Source organism: Monodelphis domestica, chromosome 1 (assembly GCF_027887165.1).
Source record: "Monodelphis domestica isolate mMonDom1 chromosome 1, mMonDom1.pri, whole genome shotgun sequence".
Classification (NCBI taxonomy): Eukaryota; Metazoa; Chordata; class Mammalia; order Didelphimorphia; family Didelphidae; genus Monodelphis; species Monodelphis domestica.
The window spans coordinates 555596591-555621249 of record NC_077227.1 but is presented as its reverse complement, the minus strand read 5'-3'; the positions used below and the strand labels follow the sequence as shown (position 1 = coordinate 555621249).

General features: G+C 36.9%; 1 protein-coding gene across 9 annotated transcripts in view; it reads right to left on the bottom strand.

The window, feature by feature from the left end:
* The window catches only part of FBXO25 (F-box protein 25), a 227982-nt gene that overhangs the window by 14674 nt on the left and 188649 nt on the right, over positions 1-24659 (bottom strand). For 5 of the 9 annotated variants that reach the window (XM_056813389.1, XM_056813386.1, XM_056813390.1 and 2 more), the window contains one exon: positions 12720-13739. The exons of 2 other annotated variants lie outside the window; for them this stretch is intronic. In XM_056813389.1, the coding sequence (XP_056669367.1) occupies positions 13650-13739 (90 nt within the window). In that variant the 3' untranslated portion in view covers positions 12720-13649. Of the gene's footprint in view, positions 1-1875; positions 6567-9307; positions 9394-12719; positions 13740-15106; positions 15134-24659 lie in introns of those variants that run through there. 2 more of the 9 variants (XR_008915523.1, XM_007476212.3) reach the window with 2 other exon arrangements.

Sequence of the window (24659 nt, the reverse complement as noted above, 5' to 3'; positions counted from 1 at the left end):
CTCACATCTCCAGTCTATTCATTGAACCACCGAACTGCCCCAGGTCTGTATTTAGATTTAGGAGTTATCTCTATATAGGTTATAATTAAAGTCATGGGATCAAATGAGATCACTAAGGAACTATGTAGGATGAAAAAAAAGAGAAATTAGGACAACCTAATTGTGAGGGTGTAATAGTGAGGGAATACCCACTAGTAGTGGGTAGGAGAATAGACCAGAGAAGGAACAGTGAGTTAGGTATGAATTAATTAGGAGAAGCAATAATTTTGATGTGGTTTATTTTGTGAAAACAGTGGTCATATATGTATGTTTCTTTTGACACTAGACTGACTCAGAATGTCTGAGAGTCACCAGATGAAACAAGTTTATTGCTTAAAAGACTAATTTTTCAAATATATAGGAAAACAGCCAAATTTAGAAAAATAAGAGCCATTGCTTAATTAATAAATGGTCAAAGGATATGAAGAGGAAATTTTTGGGAGGAGAAATTGAAGCTATCAATAGTTATGTAAAAATATTCTTCAAATCACTTGAAAAACAAAACAAAACTGAGTTTAATACTGAGTATTGGTTCCAAGGCAGAAGAGCAGTAAGGGCTAGGCCATGTGGGCTAAGCGACTTAAGTGATTTGCCCAAAGTCACACAGCTAGGAAGTGTCTGAGGTCACATTTGAACCTAGGACCTCTTATCTCTAGGTCTGGCTCTCAATTCCCTGAGATATCTAGCTGCCCCCTCCAAATCCCTCTTGAATTAAAGAAATGCAAATTAAAACAACTCTAAAATACCACCTCACACCTATTAGATTGGTCAAAATAATGGAAAAGGAAAATTACAAACGTTGGAGGGGATATGGGAAAATTAGGACGCTGATGTACTACTGATGGAGCTGTGAACAAATCCTTCCATTCTGGAGGACAGTATGCCCAAAGGGCTCTAAAACTATGTATGCCTTTTGATCTAGCCATCACTACTAGGTCTGTATACCAAAGATATTAAAAAAAAAAAAGAAAAGGACCTATTTGTACAAAAGTACTTGTTCCTGTTCTTTCTGTGGTTGCTAAAAATAGGAACCTGAAGGTTTTATCCATCAGCTGGGGAATGCCTGAGCAAGCTGCAATATATAATTGTAATGGAATATCATTGTCCTATAAGAAATGACAAGCAGGATACTTTTGGGAAAACCTGAAAACATTTGAACTGATGCAAAGTGAAGTGAGCAGAACCTGAAGAACACTGTATGCAATAATAGCAATATTTTTTGATGAACAACTGCAAATGACCTAATTATTCTCAGCACTGCAGTGAGCCAAGATAATCCTGGAGACTCATGAAAAATGCTGCTTGCCTCCAAAGAAAGAACTGATGGAGTCAATGCAGACTAAGACATATCATATTTTACTTTGTAGTTCTTTTGTTTGAGATCTCTTCCTCAAAACAAATATGGAAAAATGTTTTACATGATTGCTGGTGTAAAATGTATATCAATTTGCTTACTGTCCCAGGGAGGGGAAACAGACAGAAAGAAGGTGGGATAGAATTTAGAACTCAAAATTTTAAAAGATGAATATTAAAAAATAAAATGAAAGTGATAAGTAAAAGAAGAGAAACAATTATTTAAAAGATGGAAATTTTAAACATGCTTTACAAGGCCTGGGAATTCATTTAACTGAAACTCCATCAAAAACCTTGGAGTAGGGATTCTTTTTCAGGGTGGTAGAGTGGAAGGAGAATGGCCCAGTTCTCTGAGGACTATTTCAGGAAGGATGAAAACAACAACAGACTGAAAAATGATCAAGAATTCCATGGAGAAAATACTCTTAAGTACTTTTTTGCACAAATTCCCCCCCCCCCCCCCCAATCCATACAAGTAGTTACCTGGAAGGCTTTGAGCACTAGGGAAGGATTTCAGAAAAGCCTGAGAGCTTGGCTCACAGAAGCCTCCAGTACAGGTACAGAACTGAAAACTCCAAGAGCATCTATTGCTGCTTAAGTGGCTTGGAGTCATTCAGTCAGCCTAGTGGTAGAAGTTGCCATTCTGCATCCCGGAGGCTGACTTCAGAGTATTGGACAACTTTATATTCAGCACTCTTGGTAGCCTTTTCCCTTTAAAGCAGATTTCCATTCCTGAGGGAAGCAACAGATGGGGCTATTTAGAAATGGAGAAAGAAATTGTGTCAGAATAAATGCTGTTAAAAGAAGTTAAACCAAAGGAAATGTTTGAAGCGGGAGCTAATCTGCATAATTAAGTTCTTCAATTGATTTTTATTTGCTTCTCAGTTTTTAAAGAAAGTATAGGAGAGGCCAATCTGATGACCCCTTTAGGCCTCTCCCCCTGGTGTTTGCCAGCTGTCCCAAAGCAGAATTCTCACTGAGTTAATTACTCTGATAGGTGCCAATAGTGCATCTTGCCACAGCAATGTGAAGATACATTAGCTAATTCTCCAATAATTCCTTTCTGGGTAACTCTTGGATATTTCACCATAAGGAAGTAAGGAAGACTTAATACAAGGGATTTTTTTCTGGAATAATGAGTTTGTTGGGTTGAGTTGCAGGTCAGTCGCCAGTCACCAAATCAAACCAATAATAGTAATTTCACACTTTTAATTGTTGAAGGGTCCAGGGAAGTTATTAGTTGATCAACCCTTAAATTTCTATAATTACATTAACAAGCTCTATGGATCAATGTCTATGTAAATTATAACGTTCCACCATTGTCTTCTCATTACTTTGGTTACTGAAGAAGAGGTAGCAGTAATGAGCATAGTGAGACACAAAGCATCTTTTAGATCACTGCTAAAAACTGTAGTGTCCTTTTAATTAGACGCATGCTAACATGCATGGAGGTGAAATCTTGTTATTTTTGAAAATATTTTAAAAAAGTAAATTAATTAAACAGAAATTTGAAGTTGTCACTAGCTAAGCATGATGAATTGAGCAAATGCCAGGCATGGCAATAAGATCTTAGTCATGAGAACTATGAGATGCTCTAAGGCCCAAACGATAGAATTTGGGTAACTATCTTTGTGGGTAGACACTTGTCTAGAGATGCCAATTCTTAAAGGAGCCTCAGAAAAATGACTAAATTGTTCAAGCCTTTAGTTGCTATAATGTAAAAGGCTATATAGTTTATTTTTTAAAAAACCCTTTCTTAGTGCCATCTCTAAGACAGGTACAAGAGATCAGGGTCACATAGCAAAGCTGTATAACTTGTTAATTGGACATTGGCATTATAGTGTATGGAGCAAATATTGAAGACAAAGGAAAAGAAGAGATGTTAATTGAAACCCAACAATCTTCTGACTACCCCATATCCCTCACAACCACTTCCACAGGAGACTCTTTCCTCCCAGGCATGATGAACCATCCTTTGTCAACCCTGGCCCCACTTCTGGACCTTCTTTCATCTCTCTGCAGCTCCTCCTTTTCTTTGAAAGTCTTACATGGAGATGATAGCACATAAGCATGATTGAAATAATTTAATTACTTCCAGAACTCTTTCTAAAAGACCAAAGAACACCTGAATCAGTTACCTCTTTCATTCTATTCTTTATGATCTTACTTCTCAATTTCAGTATGGAGGGTGATGAGCCTTCAACAAAATATTTGCCAATGCCCTGGAATTTCTCTTTCCCCTCTAACATTTCCACCTGGCTGTGTCTTTCCTGATCTCCACTTCCTCTATTTTGGTGAACCTTGTTAGGAAAAGTCATGAGCAAGTTCCAATGGAACCTTTTACAACTTCCTGTCCTCTATACTGAACCTCCCTAATGCTGGATAATCTCTTTGTCTTTTATTAACTCCTTAACATGTAGCCTCAGTTGTTTGTTTTTTTTTCAAACTCTATTCACCCTTCTCAAACCTCACAATTTACCACCTCTTCCTTCTCAGACGATGACCTTTTTTTTGTCCTGATCTACAAAGATAATTGTCTAGCTGTCCCTCAGTTTCTCATTTATCCATCTCAAAATATGTTTATCTTTCATCTTCCTTTTCCTTTCCTCTTGTCTCTGAGGAAGAGCCCCCTGCCAAGGCTAATCTCATCTCTCAATCTGTGCCCTGAAGCTTTTTTTCTAGGATTTTATTGGCCATCTTCCTTCCTTTATGTCTTCAATCATTCTCTTCTGCTCTGTCTCTGTCTCTGTCTCTGTCTCTGTGTCTCTGTCTCTGCCTCTGGCTCTTTCTCTCTCTCTCTCTCTCTCTCTCTCTCTCTCTCTCTCTCTCTCTCTCTCTCTCTCTTGCCCATAGACATTGCTGGGCCTTCATTATCTTAAAATAAAACAAATCCTTATTCTATAAATCCTGTTTCTTTAGATTCTCATCTCCTCTCTCTTGATCCCCTAAACTGACAATTTCTCTGTGTTTGGTTTCTAGCTTCTCACCATCTATGAATACTTTAATCTTTTTTTCAATCAGACTTTTGTCCCGACTATTTGACTAAAAGTGCCAACAAAGGTTCCCAGTGACCTCTTAACACAAAAGCCTTTTCCTGATATAAATCTCTTTAATAGTTGACACTGTTGTCCAATTTCCTCTTGAAGCTCTTTTCTTGATAATTGAGTGAAAAATATTTAACTATCACCTCCATCTGGATGAGTTCTAATTTTAAATCTTTAGTGGCTTATGGCAACCTCTCAGACTTTCCCCAAATAAAAATTATGTGCAAGAGATAAACTCATTGCAGTTGTCTCCACAGGCTAATATGCTAAGAATCCTAAGGAGATATTAACCTGATGGATTATAAGGTCACCTGAACCTTATAGGTTCCTCCTAGGATCTCGGCATTCGGGAGGGACCTCAGAGACCATCTTGTACTACCCATGCCTTGAACAAGAATTCCCCACTACAAAACCTACTAAGGTGGTTATTTTGCTTTTTCTTTTAAGTCTGCTGAGGGTGCCCTTTCAGTAGCTCTTAACAATGAACTGCATTGTGTGTCCTAGATTGATAATATATAGCAGTGAGTATTATTCACATCATTAGCGCCCCCAGAGCTTTCCTAGAAACCCTTCAACTGACCCCTGTAAATTGCAAATCTAAATTGGAAAGCTGTTATTCAGTCATTTTTCCAGGCGTGTTCCTCTCTTCATGATCCCGTTGGGGTTTTCTTTGCAAAGATACTGAAGTGTTTGCCATTTCCTTCTCCAGCTCATTTTACAGATGAGGAAACCGAGGCAAACAAGGCTAAGTGACTTGCCCAGGATCACATAATTAGTGTCTGAAGCTAGATTTGAACTCAGGAAGATGAATATTTCTGACTCTAGCCTAGCCCTTTATCTGTGCCATCTGATTCCCTGTAACTTCAGTGAGTTCTTTTCACTGGAATTCAACCTTTTGTCTCATGCCTTTGCACTTGTATGCAAGCTACACCCCATGCCTGGAGCTTGCTTTCCCCAGAATCATTCTCTTCCTTCAAGGACCAACTTTGATATCACCTCTTCCATGCAGCCTTCCCTATCTTCCCCTCCTAAAAATATTTTCTCCCTCATGACATTTTTCTAAAGCCCTTTTGCATCATTTGTCCCCACCATATTACCTTGCATCATGCTTTTTTGTGCCTTATACATTATGGGCTTAATGTTTGTTAAATGAGATTTGCATGGACCAATGCAGAGGGAAGTAAGCAGAACCAGGACACCCTATGCATGATGGCTACAAAACTGTGAAGGGAAAGGATGTTAAAAGAAGATGAACTCTTGAGGAACTGATTTGATCGTAATAACTGAACACCAATATCAGGCACCTATGTGGCACAATAGATGGAATACTGGTTGTGGAGGCAGGAAGACACTTGTCTGAATTCAAATCTGGCTTCAGACACTCACAAGCTGTTTGACCGTGGACAAGTCACTTAGTCCTGTTTGCCTCAGTTTCCTTATATGTAAAATAAGCTGGAAATGAAATAGAAAACCACTCTGGTATCTTTGCTAAGAAAACCCCAAATAGGGTCATGAGGAGTACAACATGACTGAAAAACAACTGAACTACTAAAATACCAGTATCATTCTCAAGAAAGCAGATTGTGAAACATTTCTATCCTCCAGACCTCAGTTTCCTAATATTTAATGAAGAGATGGGATATCAATATAGTAAAAAGAACATTAGACTTGGAGGCAGGAAGACCTAGGTTCAAATTCTACCTGGGACATTTTAATAGTTAGGAGACCCGGGCAAGTTACTTCATATGAGATTCCTCCCATCTCTAAATCAATGATTCTGTCATCTCAGCAGTGAGGAGGATGACTACAGGAAGGAGAACACTGTCTACAATATGACTAATAAATAGTGTCTTTATTTATTGTTGTCACAAGAGAGACCACAATTTCAAGGGGAGCAGTGGGGGATATTTAGAAAAAGAAAACATAAAAACAAGAGAAAAGCTTTATAAAAGCAAATATCACATAGCTTAAAAGAAAAAGTCAGATTGAAGTGTACCAAGTCAGTCTGCATATTCCATTATCTCGGTAGGTTGTAAGCTCCAGGAGAACAGGAACAGGGTTATTTTTCATCTTTGTGGCCCCAGTCCTATCAGGGACTTAACAAGTATCTGAAGTGTCTACTGGGTAAAACTGAGAAATAAAAATAAAATTAGGGACAGGGAATGTTTCACCCTTTTCAAAAACAGTTGACACATGAAACACTTCAGATTTGCTTCAGATTTCATGTTTATGAGTATTGTGCAATTTCGTTTACCAGTAAAAGAACAGAATCATATAGTGTTAGAGCTGGAAATGACTTCAGAAATCATTTAGCACTGCTCCTTCATATTATAAATAAGGAACTGACCTGCCCCAGGATTTATAGTGAGCAAGCTGCAGCATCCAGTCCCAAACTGAGGGGTTCTGAATCCCCAGCTTCATGTTCTCTTTTATGAACTGGTCTTGTCGCATGTGGAATTTTTAGGGCAATATTCACATAGGCTCTTTAAAGAGCAGATTTGAGCTAATTTAGCTATATATGGAAGATATTACAACAAACATGGTGGGGAAAAACCTTCCTGCTTTATTTAGGCTTTCTCTTTAAAAAAGTGGTAGCTCTGAAATCCAGTGGCTAAACACTCATCTCCCTGGAGACCACTTTAGGATTTTGGCCACAAGCAATCAGGAGATGCCAAGAATTTTATGTTGTGTAAGAAGCCCCTAAAAGCTCGACGCTCTGAAACATATAAAAGATCTACTGATCTACAGAATCTATAGATATTGATCTATAGAGCTACATATCTACAGAATCTATTGAAAACTAAATGACTGGAAGCTGGACCGCTGAAAGTCCAGTGCTTTGGGGTCAAACAAAAATTTCTATTGGAGATATTTGCAAATCCTTTGGCTGGATCAATAGTGTTTCAAGCAGCCATGTCTGATGCTTTGATGTGTTAGTGAGTTCTATTCTCATTTTTATCTGACTTCCATTTAGATTTTTAGTTTGTTGCCCAGTTAAATGTTCATTCTAGAAACAATGCTATTAGTTAACATTTTATAGTATTTTATAACATGAATGCAATTATTTAACAGGATCATAAATCTAGAGTGGAAGGAACTTTAAGGGTCATCTAGGCTGATGCTAATTTTTATAGATGAGGAAACTGAAACCCAGTTTTAGAATATCAGAATGAAAGGAAGCTTTAGGAATTATCCGATTCAACTTCCTCATTTAATCAGCGGAGGAAACGGGCTGAGTGAAGTCCAAAGTTACCCAGCTAGTAAAGTGACAGAAATAGGTTTTGAACCCAGATCTTAACTCTCTCTCTATCCAACATTCTTTTTAATAGCTAAGGACCATGTCCTCTGCAAGAAACATTTAATTAGTTCAGTTTAATTTATTGTGCTAAGCACAAATACAAACAAAAGTATATATATACATGTTATAAAATCTATGGAATTTTATACTAGAAATCCTAGCAAATAATTTTTATAATAACATTTGACCATATCACATGCTTTTGTACAGACATTGTCTATACACATTGGCATTATTCTATGCTAAATTATGTGTATATTTTATGGCTTTACATAATAATCTCATCACACACAGTTAATTTGGATGGAAATTGTTTGCTAGAGAAGTTTAAGTTGCTCATCATTTGCTTGTGGCTGAGAGCGATTTTGTAGCTTTTGAGTTTATGGATAATTTCTCAGTATAAGGAATCCTTGCTCCATCAAAGTAGACTGGAGTTGTGTATGGCTTCATTGATAAGTCCTCTGGAGCACAGGGAGAAGTGACTTGTTCAGGGTCTCACAGCTAGTAAATATCTGAGTCAGAATTCAAACTCAGATCTTTCTGTCTTCAGGCCAGCACTATATTTACTCTACCAGATTCTGTCAATAGGTGATGGCTGTCCCCATGTTTCTGTTTTTCCTGTTTCTGACCCAAAGGGGGATGGGGACAAAAAGATATTTTCCAAGACCTCAGAGCCAATGCTTTTGAAGCAGAATAGTACAAAGTAAAGATCATTGGATCTGAGGTCAGAGGATCTAAGATCTGGTTCTGACTCTGCTACTTATTACCTCATGACCTTGGCCGAACCACTTCCCTTCTCTCTGAACTTCTTCACATGCATAAAATGATGGTTTTGGACAAGATGGTTGATAAGGTTCTATCTCTCAACTCTGTTAAGCCTTCTGGGGAGAAGGAGATGGGTGGAAAAGTAGTAATTGCAATGCCACACAAGTTGGACATAAAATGTGCAGAAGGAAAGGGAGCTAATGGCTACCGTGGTAATGGCAAAAAGAATAAAAATAAGATCTCACATTAAATGTGTTGCTGCCACCCTATAAAGGAATTCTGTACAATAGTTCTTTGAGGTAGGCAGTTTATTCTTGCTGGACAACAATCATCCAAAATGGGTATATTCGTAGCTGGGGACAAGCATCACATGTTATCCAATTCTTGAATAATCGAGGTCCCTCAGGATGCAGAATGAAACCTACAGAATTGCTCATGTCTAATGTGGGAATTTGCTGGGCTCGACTATACATAATTATTAGGAGGGCTTTCTTTTTTGGTCCAATGAGGCAAGGGGAGAGGAGAAAAAATGTTTGTTAATTGGAAAAAACATGAATAGATTAAAAAAAAGTTGGTCCTTCATTTTCCTTCTGTTGTTTGCCATTGATCTTTCATGGGAATCAGCTATGAAGCTGGTGGCTAAGTTTATCATCTCAGAATCCCAAACTTGGAATGGGAAGGGCCCTTTGAGGCCATCTATCCCAACTGCCATCAAGGGGCACTGATTGGGCACCTGCCATCTGCTAGCCACTGGGCTAAGTCCTGGGGAAATAGAAGGCAAAAAATATGTTGGTCCCAAGGAACTTACCCCAAAGGAAGATGCCGTGCCATGCAGGTGTGTAAAGCCTCTGAGCCCCTGGTAAGTGTTGTCCATGTTCCAGGCTTGGCTAAGTACTGGGAATAGAAAGGCAACACTGGTCCCTGCCCTCCCGAAAATGATTCTGAGGGGAGAGACAGGAGGAGCAGGCGCAGAAGGGAGTCACTAAAAAGAAGTCAGGGAGGAGGACAGTGGTCATGGGAGTAGGAATCCAGTAACTAGTGTGTAACAGCTCACTTGCTTAGATTAAATTAAATTGAAAGCAACAGCAGCAGCAGCTGGGGAAGCCAGGAACAGAGAAGAATGTCCCAGTGCTGGGAGATAGCTGGTGAAAATGTACCATCAGGAGCTGGGAGCATTCCTTCCCCCCCCACTAACACCCTTCTTTTCTGTCTTAGAATAATACTCTATATTGATTTTGAGACAGAAGAGTGGCAAGGGCTAGGCAATTAGGGTTAAGTGACTTGCCAGGGCTACCCAGCTAGGAAGTGTCTGAGGCCAGATTGGAACCCAGGATCTCTAGCTGCCTAGGGAGGGAGGGTTTTTCCAAGACCCAATAGAAAGGAAGCCAGTATCACTGGACTATAGAATAAATGTGTAGAATGAAGTATAAGAACTTTGGAGAGGGAGGAAGAGGTTGGGTTATAAAGGACTTGAAAAAGCCAAACAACATTCTCTATTTGATTCACGTTATGACAAGGAGCCACTAGAGTTGACGGAATAAGGGGATGACATATTCAGATCTTTTTTTTAGGATTATCACTTTAAAAAAAAGTTTGCTTTCTGTCGTAGAATTGATACTAAATATCAGTTTCAAGGCAGAGGAGTAGCAAACGCTAGGCAATTTGGGTTAAGTGACCTGTCCAGGGTCACATGGCTAGGAAGGGCCTGAGACTTATATTTGAACACAGGACCTCCATTCTCTGAGCCTGGCTCTTAATTCATTGAGCCACCTAGCTGCCCTGCTCATTTTCTTTTTAATTTTTTTCCAATTATATGTAAAAACAAATCTTAACATTTGTTTTAAAGATTTTGAATTCTAACAATTTGATATAGATTGTATGTGTGCAGTTATGCAAAACAATTTCATATCAATGATGTTGTGAAAGAAAACAAAGATTCCACCCCCCAAAAAAAACAAAGAAAAAATAAAGAAATGTAAAAACCAATATGCTTCAGCCTGAATTGTAGGATGAACAAATTTGAATGATTTAGTGATTCTTAGCAACACAAAGATCCAGGACAGTTCCAAATCCCTAACAACCCAATTTATCAATCTACTCAATTCCAGTGATCCAGCGAGGGTCAATTTTGCTCTTGCCAAAACATACCCCTGTATCTGTTATTCTTTAATTTTCCTTCTTTTCTTCTTGATGAACCAGTTTCCATCTACATTATCTATCACTGGATGAAAGGATGTAGTTGTAAAGCGAGCATATAGTAGGTGCTAAATAGATGGTTATTTCCTTCCTTGAATCCTGTTTCTTTGTCCTGGAGCCATGAACACCTTGCCAAAGCTCAGTCTCCTGTTCCTTTCTCCTTTGCTTCTGTACACGTGAATGAAGCACAGGAAATGGAGCTGATGGGAAGACGACTCTGGGCCATCCTGGGAGTAACACAGTTCTTTCCTCTGTCTCCTCCAACCTCTGTTTGAGGGGGCCCCCCGGCTGCTTCTCTCCCAGGGCACCCCATTGTGTCCCCCAGGAGGCACCTTCCCCCCTTCCCCTCCCAGGGCAAGCTCTGAAGGTGCGACCATCTACCTTATTTGTCCCTCCAGTGCCTAGTCTGGTCCTACACACAGCTGTACGGACAATTCCCTCCACATCAGGCATTCTTGAGTATTAGCCTCTCTGCAAATGCCCTGTGACACCATTCCCTCTGTTTAGAGGAGAATGCCACTGGAAGACAATACAGCCATGCACCAGTGGCTCCCTTTTCTCTTTTGCTATATCCATCCATGCTCCTTTTTTATCCATTCCCCCTGGCAGTGCCCGTCCTCCTGGTTATGTCTGCATTTTCCCTCCATCCCCTTCCAGGCCAGCTTCTCCAGCATCATCCCCATTCTCTCCAATCTTCCCATTCTCCTAGTCTCCTGGAAGCTTTGGGGTTGTTTACATGTATGCCCAGGCCTTCTGTCTCACCACTAAAAAACAAAACCAACCCTCCTTTGATCCCTGGTACTGTACCTCTCCTTCCCTTTTCAAGAATCTGTCCACACACTGCCTCCACTTCTCTTGCTGCTTTTATAACTCTCTGCAAGGTGCCATCTGACTGAAATCACCCTCTCCAAAGTTACTGATGCTCTCTCTTTCTCTTCTTTAAACCCTTACCTCCTGGCTTAGAACAGATACAAGTATTGGTTCCGAGGCAGAAGCGTGGTAAGGACTAAGCAGTGGTTAAGTGACTTGTCCAGGGTCACACAGCTAGGACATATCTGAGGCCAGGTTTGAACCCATGACCTCCAGTTACTAGGATTGACTCTAAATCAACTTAGTTACCCAGCTGCCTCTCAGTAATCTCTTGATTGATAAATCTATTGGTTTTTCCTCAATCCTCATCCTTCTCGACTTTCTGCTTCATCTGATATTAATGGTCCCCCTTTTCTTCTGGAGACTTTTTCCTCTTTAGATTGTTCTCTCCTGTTTCTGCTTGTCTGACACTTCCTTCTTAGTCTCCTTTGCTAGATCTTCCACCAGGTCATAGCCAAGTTGGCTGTTTCTCAGGGTTTGGGCCCGAATCCTCCTCTCACTGTTTACTGGGTTGCTCAGTGATCTCATCAGCTCCCAAAGTTGAGTCATCATCCCTGTGAATGCGTCTCCTTCATTAGGGTGCACGCTCCTTAAGGGCAGGGATTGTCTGCATTTATTAAATGTCTATATATATACACCATGTATCATACACACATAGATATAATACACATAGTAAGTGCTTAATAAATACTTTTTTTATTCATGCAGCACCAGAGGCAATTTTAAGAAGCAATAATTGCAAGCATTTATATAGAATTTTAATGTCTGTCAAGAACTTCATATCTCATTTTATCCTAACAACAACTCAGGGAAGTAGGTGCTATTATTATTTTTCCTTTTATGATAAGGAAACTGAGGCAGACAGGACTTGCCTAAGTTCCCACAGCTACTGTTTGAGGCTGGATTTGAATTCATGTTTTCCAGATTTCAGATACAGTGATCTATCCATTGTTTCACCGAGATGCTTTCTGAAGTAGCCTGTTCCCTCCATTCCTGAAGACACTGATGTATGAGCTGGCTCACTGTATGTTAGAGGCATTGCAAAGAAGCATTCATATATCATATAGGGAGTTAGATAAGTTGTATCTCTTAAGATCAGAGTTCATGATTTTAATATTTTTTAAATTAAAGTTTAAAAAATGACAAAAAAGAAATCAACAGATAATCATGATTTATTACATTTGTCTACAAAATTAGTTTCAAAACAAGCAAGATTTTAGTACATGTTTTGGGCTGTACATGCCTTAATTTCTGGACAAATGTTTAACTCCTGAATTTCTTCAGCATTAGATTTGTTTCTGTATTTCTTCTTAGGATATAAAGTACAGTTTCTACAAAAAAGTTGGTGCTTTTGTCAGTAAGAGGTGCTAAATTAGTCTTTCCAGTAGCTGGGGCCACTGGGTGCTCTGAAGACAGTTCAGTCGAAGGTTAACATTTTCCCTAGCCTAGAAGCCATTTTTGCACAAATGTTACTCCATTCAACAAATACAAATCAAAAGAATATGGCTACTGTCTCCCTATTTAGTTGCACATCAATAATTGGTTTGGACATATCCAATACAGTTAGTTAATAAAATACACTTTAAGAAAAATAAATATTCTGCATAATGTATATACACAGGGGTCAGTTGTATTCTTTACCACACACCAGGAAAACCATAACTTAAAATCTGCATGTACTTGGCCATTAGTATTTATTAGTAAATGACTTGACTTTGAAAGTCCAAAAGATTATAGTTGAATTATATTTATAAATGTGCAAAATTTAATATGTAGAAAAGTTTTTTTTAAAAAGGAACTAATACATGAATGTTTTGAGTCCCTCTTTTCTTAATCACTCTATCTCATTACTCAAATAAATATGACGATAGGCAAAAGTACATACATTTCTACCTCACATTCTCTGATAAACAAGTACTTCAAAATTGATTTAATATTCATTCCAGCAAACCCAGGCTTCATGGGATGTCCCACCCCCCACCCAATCCCTTTTTACCACACGGCACGTTTACCATTAGATCTTGCACAGAAAGCATACCACACATCATTTTTGAAAACAAAAAGGCAAAGTGCAAGGGCTGCATTTAAAATTTGAAGAGATCAATGAAGTGCTGGGGTGACACTGGCATGAAGCAGCTGTCAGGATTGTTAGCTGTACAGGGGTGTCCTGAATCCTGCAGAGGGCAAGAGAACAGGAGGTAGAGGTTACATCCATAAGCTGGCAACAATCTGAGCAATGTCTGAAAGTGCAGTTCCTTCTTTAAAGCCCAATTATTTACTGAAAAGTACAAAGACATGACACTATTTTGAGAGTCTGTTGTGAAAGTTTGATTATTTATTATTAGCACTGTTCAGACAACTAGAGCAATGATACTTTCCAGTTATGGTATTTCCTCTGAGAATGGCTATTTAAATTAATCAAGAATAATAAATATACTTCACCTTCAGAGAGGGTCCCTGAGAAAAAGAACATATTCTTAAGGTTATAATGATATGAGTATCAGCCTGAGACTCTTCTCTTCTATTAGATCTCTAGAATGTTCCGCAGCCCTAGTTCAGACAATCTGATTTCCTCTTATCCTTCCTTTACTTCTTCCTTCCTACCTTTGACTTTAGCACTGATTCCCATTCCTATCTTCTTAGCTCCAGATGCACTTTTCCCCTTGATTAATTCTCTTTTTCAAGTTTTCCTTCTGTCTGCTAACAATACAAATTCACATTTTTAAAGGTATGGGAAAGCATCTTACAATGATGTTTGCCATGCCACTATACTGTGTTTTGCTATATTAGTCAGAACAAAGGCTCTTGGAAGAATCAGGTTATGCATAAAGTCTGTGGTACTGCTAGGGGTGGGAGTAAGAGTAGTTTAGTTGGGCAGTAATGCCTCACACAGGGTAAAATGGGTAATACGAGTGACAAAAAATCTAGAACAGACACTGATACTTTCTCATGACACCTATTTCATATATTGAGGAAAAAGTCTAGCAGCTTTGTAATAAGAACATCTAAAGGCTAGGAGAGAGATGTTAAGGCATATGAATAATAGGCAGAAATAAAGAATACACAAGGAAACATGCAATTCTTTCAGATTTTCAAAATAATCTTACTGGCAAATTTCTGAGAGAACCTGAGAAATAGTGTGCTGTATATGTATTTGTTATTTGAATTAGAAATTCATATTAATAGTTCTACATTGTCTCTCATGGGTGAACTTTCAGTTAGATGGGACTTCAAAATCCTTTCAGTTAAAAGCATTTGGTTATTATTTTAGGGCTAAAGGTAGACATATTTTCATTCTACTGTTACATAAAGCAGATTTAGGTGCAATTGTTTATTGACCTTTAAACTTGAAAAACAAATGCTTAACAAGGCATTCATATAAACATGCCATAGAGTATGAAAAACTCTGAGTTCAAGACAGAGACAGGCAATTATTGCAACAGAGTAAGCCACAATTGACAGATACAAAATGGAACATTACTCCCAGTTTAGTTCATTCCAAATGGACAGACACAATGCATATGGTAAAACATGAAAGTACCTTAAATAATAAAGCAACATGGTAGTCCTTGAAGATCATGAAGACAGAAGCAGGAAGGAATGCAGTAAAGTAAAAAAGGAAAAGTTAAGTTTGGGAAAGGGTCAGACAGAATTTAAGCACTGGAACATCTTATAAAAAGAAAGTTCTTTTTCATCACAAAAAAACCTACTTTCTCTCTTCCATTCCAAATTGTCAAACTAATAAAATCCTGGCATATAGAAGCTTAGCAAAAATAAAGCATGCACAAGACAGAAAGAAGTATCTTAAAAATTCATTGACTTGAAGAAACCATCATGGGCACTGAACAGGGCAAAGCTCTCAAATGGATAAACTATCACTGCAGCAAAGTTAACTTCAAAAATATTCCCAGAAAAGGACACAGAGAAATATCAATATTTCTACTTTATGTGTCTCAAATCACAATAATTATTTAAAAAGAACTTTGCTATATTAATTAGACATGTTTTAACAAGTAGTAGTTAATCTAGATTCTTCTCTTCTTATATTACGGCAACTTCCTGTAGTCTTGGCTACAAATGACTAAGTGAAATATTACTGCATTCTGTCCTACATACTGGTGGGATAGAAATTACTTTATATTGGACCTAATACAAGGGCCTATTTTGAATTTTTTCCCTTATGTTTTTAATTGTTTTTTCTCTTCTTTTGATAATTGACTCATACACCCCCATAACTCAACATTGCATTCTGAGTTGAACTTGATGTTTTTTAACACCTACTTCAGGGGGGATTGTATTTTAATTTAAAATCTAAGAATTTTTGAATTTTTTTTTGTTTAAGATTGTACTTTTATAAAAATTCAAGATTTTGATTTTGTTCGAGAAAAGATCTTCAAGAAAGAAGCTTGAAACTTTTATATCCAGAGAATGAACTGTTGCAGAAAGATGCCAGAAAACCTACACTTCATCAAGAAGATCAAGAGTGAACTTTGGATATGATTGATTGAACTGAACTCTGATTGAACATTTATTGTAAATGTACACATTTTTGCCAAAAGGGACTGCCCCTAATTTGGCTTTCTGTCAATACGCCTAGCAAAACATTGGTTTTTCTTTCTTTTCTTTTCTATTTCCTCCCTCACTATTCTAATTCCTCTTAGAAATTTGAATATCGTGTATATCTATAGTTAGAAATGCATTTAGGATTACAAATTGATTATGTTAAATGATCAATGGGGAGACTAGTCTCCCAATGATCATCAGGGGGGATTGTAAATCTTGAAATTTCTCAGACTTGTGAATGTTAAAAATTTCCACATTGAGGAATCCTCCATTGGAACAAATTCCCTACTGGAAACATTCCCCATTTTGATGTGAGAACTCACCATGATCAGAAATGGGAGGACCTCTACTCCACCTGTACTTAAGACTACTTTAGGGGAGAAAACTTGCTAAACAATGAAAGTACTTGGACCTATGCTTATAATAAGGCAAGGAGTTCTTTGAGCCATACCTGTTTTTTAGAATTGATACAATGAGATGCTAGGTACCTAAATGGGTCGGGCAAGTTTTCTCTTAATGAGATTAGTTGACTCAGCTGTGTTTTCACTGGTTCAGATTTACTGAGGAGATTAGTCGACACAGCAGCATTTTTTCTGGTTCAGACTTACTGAGGAGATTAGTCGACTTAGCAGGAATTCAGATGGGCAGTCCTTTGGACAGTGATTGGTAGATGTAAGGACTTAGGGGAGGTGACATAGGAGAAAAACCCCTATATAAGAAAAAGCAGAATCTCTTGAGAAAAAAATCCTTTTGGAGGATCTCTGATGAGGATCTCTTGGGAAGAATCTCTTGAGAGAGGCTCTGGAGAGAGGCCCTTTGGAACAGTCTCTGGCTGGAAGGCTCTTTAAGGAGGACTCTGGCTCACTCTCTGGTGAAGTCAGCTGAGATGGAGCTGGCCTGGTGTCACTAGAATCCTTGCTTAGACAGACCTTGTGGTGAGTGTTAAAAGACTAACTGACTGATCTCTCTCTCTTAAGACTCAGGTCTAGGCCATGTTGGCTTAAGGCCCTTCATACTTATTTCCTTTTTCTCTCTTTTCTTTAATTCCACATTTGTATTAATTAAAATCTCTATAAAACCCAGTTGACTTGGGTATTTGAATAATTGGGAATATTTCCCTGGCGACCACCTTATATTTGATTTAAAAACCAAGACACTGTAGTGAAACATATTTTCTGCCGTCAAATTTACTCACCCTCTCTTATATGTATCACAATTTATATCTTCCACCATTTTAACTCACTACAGTTTACAACATCACTCTTTTAACTGTTACAGTTTAAGGCCTTCAATCATTTAAAATCTAACAGTTTTTTATATCCTGGCGAGTTCTCACATCAAAATGGGGAATGTTTCCAGTAGGGAATTTGCTCCAATGGAGGATTCCTCAATGTGGAAATTTTTAACATTCACAAGTCTGAGAAATTTCAAGATTTACAATACCCCCTGATGATCATTGGGAGACTAGTCTCCCCATTGATCATTTAACATAATCAGTTTGTAATCCTAAATGCATTTCTAACTATAGATATACATGATATTCAAATTTCTAAGAGGAATTAGAATAGCGAGGGAGGAAATAGAAAAGAAAAGAAAGAAAAACCAATGTTTTGCTAGGCGCATTGACAGAAAGCCAAATTCCTCCATTCCAAATTGTCAAACTAATAAAATCCTGGCATATAGAAGCTTAGCAAAAATAAAACATGCACAAGACAGAAAGAAGTATCTTAAAAATTCATTGACTTGAAGAAACCATCATGGGCACTGAAAAGGGCAAAGCTCTCAAATGGATAAACTATCACTGCAGCAAAGTTAACTTCAAAAATATTCCCAGAAAAGGACACAGAGAAATATCAATATTTCTACTTTATGTGTCTCAAATCACAATAATTATTTAAAAAGAACTTTGCTATATTAATTAGACATGTTTTAACAAGTAATAGTTAATCTGTTCTATATCTTTATTATTTTTGTTTTAATTAATCTTAAATATACAATCAGCATTTGTTTCTTTCATGAGTGTGTTATATATACACACACATATATATATAACACATGTTGTAAATCTTGGTGTAATGCATATCTGAAATATTTTAATAAACACTACAGGCTATTTTCTGATTTACTCACCATGTTATTATGACTAATGATGTATTTCTGATTATGTAAATTTTTGAGGGCATAACTGTAACCTTTCTTTTTATCTACATGTCAAAAGTATTGGGAATGAAAATGGAAAGTAATTTGGCTCTGAAAGACAATCCATACAAAGATAAAAAGCTGGCTTTTTACTTAGCTGCAACATAAAAACATGTTCTGACCATTACTAATTTCACTGAATTATTTATAACAATTTTTATTCCCTAGGTAACCATGAGTCAAAAATCAAAACAAGAAGAGCCATACACCCACATAACCACAGATATATAAAGCAGGTGGTAGTAGGGCTAAATTATTTATTTTTAAAAATACCCTCTTCATACTGAACCCTCCTCTTGTAATACCAACCCCCCCTTCAATTAAGCTACAAGATTCAATATGGTGACTACATCTGACAGTGTATAAAATATTTTGTCCCAGTAATCTCCATGCTTGGGCAGAGGTACTTTTATGATATAGCAAACACCTACATTTGGGGGTAGGGAGGAAGGCAGTGCTTAAAACCTCACATCTAATGGTTCAAAATTCTTCAGATCTTGAAATGTAGAATTGTATTTTATGTAAAGAAACTGTTCTTGCCTAAAATGGCTGCAGATGAGATGAAATTTTAAAAATTAAATCACTAATTTATGCAGTAAAGAAGTTCAGCTTGGCCAATAGTGAGCTTTTAGCTGGTTCAATTTATAACAGTCATGCAAATGAAATGCATTTTCTTCTTGTTTCTCAACAGAGAAAGGTGGCAGATGATCACTATCTTCCAGTAAATTCAATTATTTAATAAAGGTCAGCAGTGAGAAATGACCTGTTCATTATTCCCCTAGTTATGTGCCCACTCAATTTTCCTCCTGTCCCTAGATCCTTCTCACTAGAAATCCAGTGGAAGCTGCTTTAAACTGAGGATTCTATTACTGACCAAATAGGTATGTTATACCTTATGCCATAGTTGTGTTAAGGATGTAGCAAGTGAATAGTACTGGATTTGGAGTCAAAGGATTTCAGTTCAGATTCCAGTTCTGTCACTTACTACCTCTGTAATCTCAGGTAATTTAACCATTTTAGGCCTCAGTTTCCTTTGTTTAAGGTCCCTTTTAGTTCCAAATCTCTAACTGTGAAAAAAATCAAAATTTTTAGAAGATGAATCATACTTTAAAAAGTGACATGGGAATTTTCTTTTTGAAGCAATTAAAAAAAATCCTCAAAATGAGTCACCGAAGCCCTGTTTACCTTTTGCAAATCTGGGTTTTTCAATATCCTATTTGTTTAAGAAAAAAAAAATTGTTACAATGGAGTCAGGGTACTTGAATTTCATTTTGTTCTTACAGCTCTATAACCTTCTCAGGATAGATAATTTCAATTCCCCAACATTTCTTCCCATTAATCATTTTTGGACTTGCCCATTTACTTTAAGTTTTTACTTGTTTCCTTCCAATACCACTCAAAAAGGAAGTAAATGAAAAGCTGAATAAGCAATACAGAGTTGTATTAGCTATGAGATTAGTATCCTTCCCTTATTTCTGCACTGATGAAACTTCAATTAACTGAAGAATATCTGGTCACTAAGAATATGTTTCCTAATTTGCTGTGGCACACACATATATGAAATAGCCTTTTAAACTGATATAAGATTTTATTCTTTATCAAACTACGGACTTTCCCCCAAACAGGGTAAACTGGGCTTTTGAGACTGATTATATGGTAGGCAGTGAATGAAGGATCAAGAGTGTAACAGAATTCTGGGGAGATGGGTTTCTCTTCCTGCCCCTGGAGAGTTTAAGCTACCTTGAATAAAACAATTTGGGTTTTTCCAGGAAGAAAATATGGCATAAATATAATGTCTTAATTTTTTTTCTTAGGAGATTTGCTGATATAGGAAAATAAAGATATTATCCTTAGTGTAATTAAGGGATGGGAGACAGCTTGAGGACAGACAGAGATGATGCCTGGCAGTTGTTTACCTCAAAATCTACATTCAAACTGGGACAAAGTGTCTGACACAAGATAGAAGTGACCAGATAATAACAGTACCAACTCCTCATTAATTTTGAGAGCTCTGATAATGTTTTCAATTGATTTAAATCCAATGCCTCTTAGCCCAATATTTAGTTTTCTGGAGAGAAATGCTTATTGGGATGTCAAAGAAAATGATAAATTTTTGTAAGAAAATCTTGAGGTAAAATAGAAAATATCATTAACCCATATGGAAACTAAATTTGAGAAAAGTTCTTTCAATTATACAGAGATCAAATTTTCTGCATTATTATATAAATATAAATAACGAAACATTTCTAAGTAAGCATAACTTGGAAGGATGTGATATATTGCTACAGAAATAGATAGGGGGCAGGGAGGGGGATGAGAATAAGCATTTTTATATGAATAAAGAATAAGCCTACTATGTGTCAGGGACTGTGTTAAGCCCTTTACAAAGATCTCATTTGGTTAGACAGATGCAACATGATGACTAACTGACTCTAAGTAGCGAGCTGATATTCTTGATACCTGTACCTTTGTAAAGAAGCCACTGCTTCAATAACTACATTGACTAAAAAAGTATTATCCTTTCAGGAACATGCTCTATAACCCCTTGAACAAGATAACAAAAAAGTATTAGCATTATTAACATGTTTACTTCATTTTAGACTTGTTTTAGAATTGATGTAAATTCTTTGATAATGTTATATCCTGGAAATACTGACTTCATGGACTCTAATTTATATGGGATCTCATGTTGGGGGTGTGAGTTTACTCCAATGATGCAAATCATAATCCATTAATGCTGGTCCACCTTTTGTAACTCTGTCAGTCCTCTAGTAAGTTATCTATAGAAGCTCTGTCCATCATGCTCATGTTCTTCCCCAACTTCTCCTAATGCTGTAAGGATGCTATATAGGGCATTATGGCTATCTTCTTGTCATCCCTGCCCTTAACACATGATGTAGCATCTTTTCTTCCCACTACAAATCCTTGGTGATATTTTTTTACTCCTGTTCTTTGAAGTTTGCATATAGCAGGCAGCTCACAATAATCATCTGCCTCGCTAATACCCTCTATATTTTATATTCATTTTTAAAAAGTTCTTCAGTCTTGTCTCATTGTCATATAGTAACACTGGTGGAATTCCTGTATTAAAAAAATGGGACTATGTTTCCATGGGAATCTTGGAATTGTTTAAAAAGCTCAGTAATAGTTTGAAGGTCATCTGGTACTTCCTTCTCCTATTCAACTCCAGGCTCAACTAATTGGCCATCACTATTGTCTGTCCAAGATCTATATCCAGCTACTGGCCAAACTCTATAGGAAATGATATACCCTTAACATCCTTTCTGTAAATCTAATTCTTTATACTGTCAATTTACTTAAAAACTATCCATATTTTTTTGAGTGCTAGAAGTTTTACAAAGCAAGTATTATAGGACAAGTGATTATGGAACCTTTTAAAAATTATACATGGAGTATTATATATGTCTAGTGGTGAATCCATGGATCAAAAGGTATTGAAATTTTAGTCATTTTGTTTGCATAATACCAGATTGCTTTTCCAAATGGTTATATTAATTCACAATTCTACCAATGATGCATTTAAGTGTCCATCTTTCATTATACCTTCCAGCATAGAGTATTTCTATCTGTGCCAATTTATGCCATGTGTTTTCTTTTTTGTTGTTGTCCAACTAAAGGCCATGTAATTTCAATGTGAGTTAAGACTTTTTATATAATTGAAATATATTGTTAGAGTCTTTGTGGTTTTAAAGATCATTTAATTGAATTCCCTTATTTTACAAATGAGGAATCAGAGATTGAGAGAAGGAAAGGGATTTGTCTACAGCAGTTATAGAGCTTGTAGTTTGCAGAAGTGTGACTAGATCCTAGATCTTTTCTTCCATTAACTATACTACTTAGAGATTTTAATCTTTTTCTCTTTTCAGCAGCTTTTATTTCTTATGTTACAGAAAACTTAAAATTAAAGATAATATTTGTAAGTACCCTGAAACGAAGATAAAATAAAAACTTTCCACTTCTGGAAATTAAGGGAAAATATTTCCTTCTTCTGGAAATATTTTAAAACTATATTATTAGGGGACATCTACAGTAGATTGAGAGGCAGCCCTAGAGATAGGAGGTCCGACATTCCAATAAGGTCTAGACACTTCCTAGCTGTGTGATCCTAGGCATGACTTGTGACTGTTAATCCCCCACTGGCTAACCTTTACTGTTCTTCTGTTTTGGAACCAACAGTATTGAGTCTAAGATGGAAGGTAAGAATGTTTTTGTTTTTTTTAAAGACTATATCATTAGTTAAAAAAAGAAAAACTGAATCTTCTTAAATACTAATCTTAATGTCTTGGCTATTATAATCTTATATGCTTCCCCCATCCCCCCTTTTCTTGGAAGCAAAAAAATCATTATAAAAAGAAGTGAGGCAGAAGACACATATGCAAAGTCCAGTAGCTATATAGGATGCCTGCAATCTGGCAGACTTGGGTTTCAGGTCCATCTCTGATATACTTCCTGTGATTCCTTCGGCAAGTCACACTGAACCTCTCATGCCTCAGCTAACTCTCTAAGACTTTTAAGTTACAGAGCAGCTGCACTGATCTGCATGGGGACTGTGAGTTTCTTCATTGGGAGTTCCTTGTACTAATGAAATTACAGGTCAAGTAAAAAACAAAACAAAGCCACTGATGACATCATTTAAAATGTACTGGTTATATTATTTCATATTCATTGCAGTCACCAAATGGATAAAAAAATTAGATTTATGAGGTCATGACAATTATAATCTAGAATTTAAAATCTAGTTTCAACAGTCATTTAAATTCTCTCTCCTGATAATTTATATCTCGTTATTACAAATCACCTTGGAGCAAATGAAAGAGAAATTTCCAAATAACAAAAGGATAACAGATTCATCTGTCACTTGTCAAAGATGTTCAGAAACTGCAGAAATAAAATTTACTTCTAACCCCAAGGAAGCTGTTAAGCAGACAAATACAAGGTTAAAGAGAGGAACTGAGCAGCTGAGGGTCACTTCATTCTTTGAGATGTGATGCTTTCCCTTGAAAAGGAGGGAGCAACTGATGAAAGCCAGGGTCAGCATGGTGAACCCACAGCAGGGTTCACAGTTCCTCTGAGCTGAGTCTTCCCTGTACAGACTCATTATTTTGTTTGGAGTGAATTCCCTGAATACTAGATACATTCACATTCAAATTCAAGTATTAAGAATGCATTCCAAGGCACCAAATAATGATTATTTATCACTGTGTTATTGATCAGGATAGAAAAAATAGCATGTAGAAACTTATCAAACAAATAACTTTTTTTAGAAACATTCTGATGACTAACAAACTGCAAAAGAAATAATGAAAAAAATGATGAAGAATGATTCCAATTCCAACTATTTTGATATTTTCTGAGATACCAGGAACTATTAAAAGTGGCCCTAAATCATCTCTTTAAGAGTCAAGCTTCCTCAAGTAACTAGGTAGTTCAGTGGATAGAGGGAGCCAGGCTCAGAGATTGAGGTCCTGGGTTCAAATATGGCCTCAGACACTTCCTAGCTGTGTGATCCTAGGCAAGTCACTTAACCCCAATTACCCAGTCCTTATGGCTCTTTTGCCTTGGTACTGATAATTAGTATTGATTCTAAGACATCAGGTAAGGATTTAGTTACTAAAAAAAGTCAAGTTTCTTGTTAACCTTTGATCATAAAAATATATAACTAAATATTCTTGTATTTGTGATTAGAAATCAATATTCCTGAGATTTCTTTCATAACACATTTTTTTATGTTAAATTATTTGTTAACTTCTTTTATTGCCTATGAAACTGATTGAAGGGGAAGAAAAAGTTTATAAGAACTAGACAAATGCATTATCACTCTGAGAAAGCTAATAACTCCATGACACAAAGAGCCTGATTATCTGCCCTACAGGACAGCTACCCAATTTAGGCCTTAGTTTACATTAGTCAAAAAGCTCTCCATATATCTGCTGCACTCTCACAGCCATCTTTCAACACTGGCATTTTCCAGGGGTAGACATGGATCCCTGGGACTAGGCTCAGTTCAAATATGTTGGAGCCCAGCAGTGAAATTCTAGAGCTATTTGTTGGCTTTTAACTCAAAATAACAATTCTTCATTACAGCTGGGTGAAGCACCTGTTCTAACCAGACAGCTGGGAGAGGACCAGGAACAAAACTTCACTTTGACAATTTTGCAGACTGTACAGTTATAGCCTGAAGTAGCCCAGGGGAAAAAATAGCTAAACACCAAAAAATTTCAAATATGCCTAATACATAATTTAATACATATTACAAATAGATTGTGTGAAAAATTTTTATAATTTTAATTTTTATTAAATTTCAAATCAGT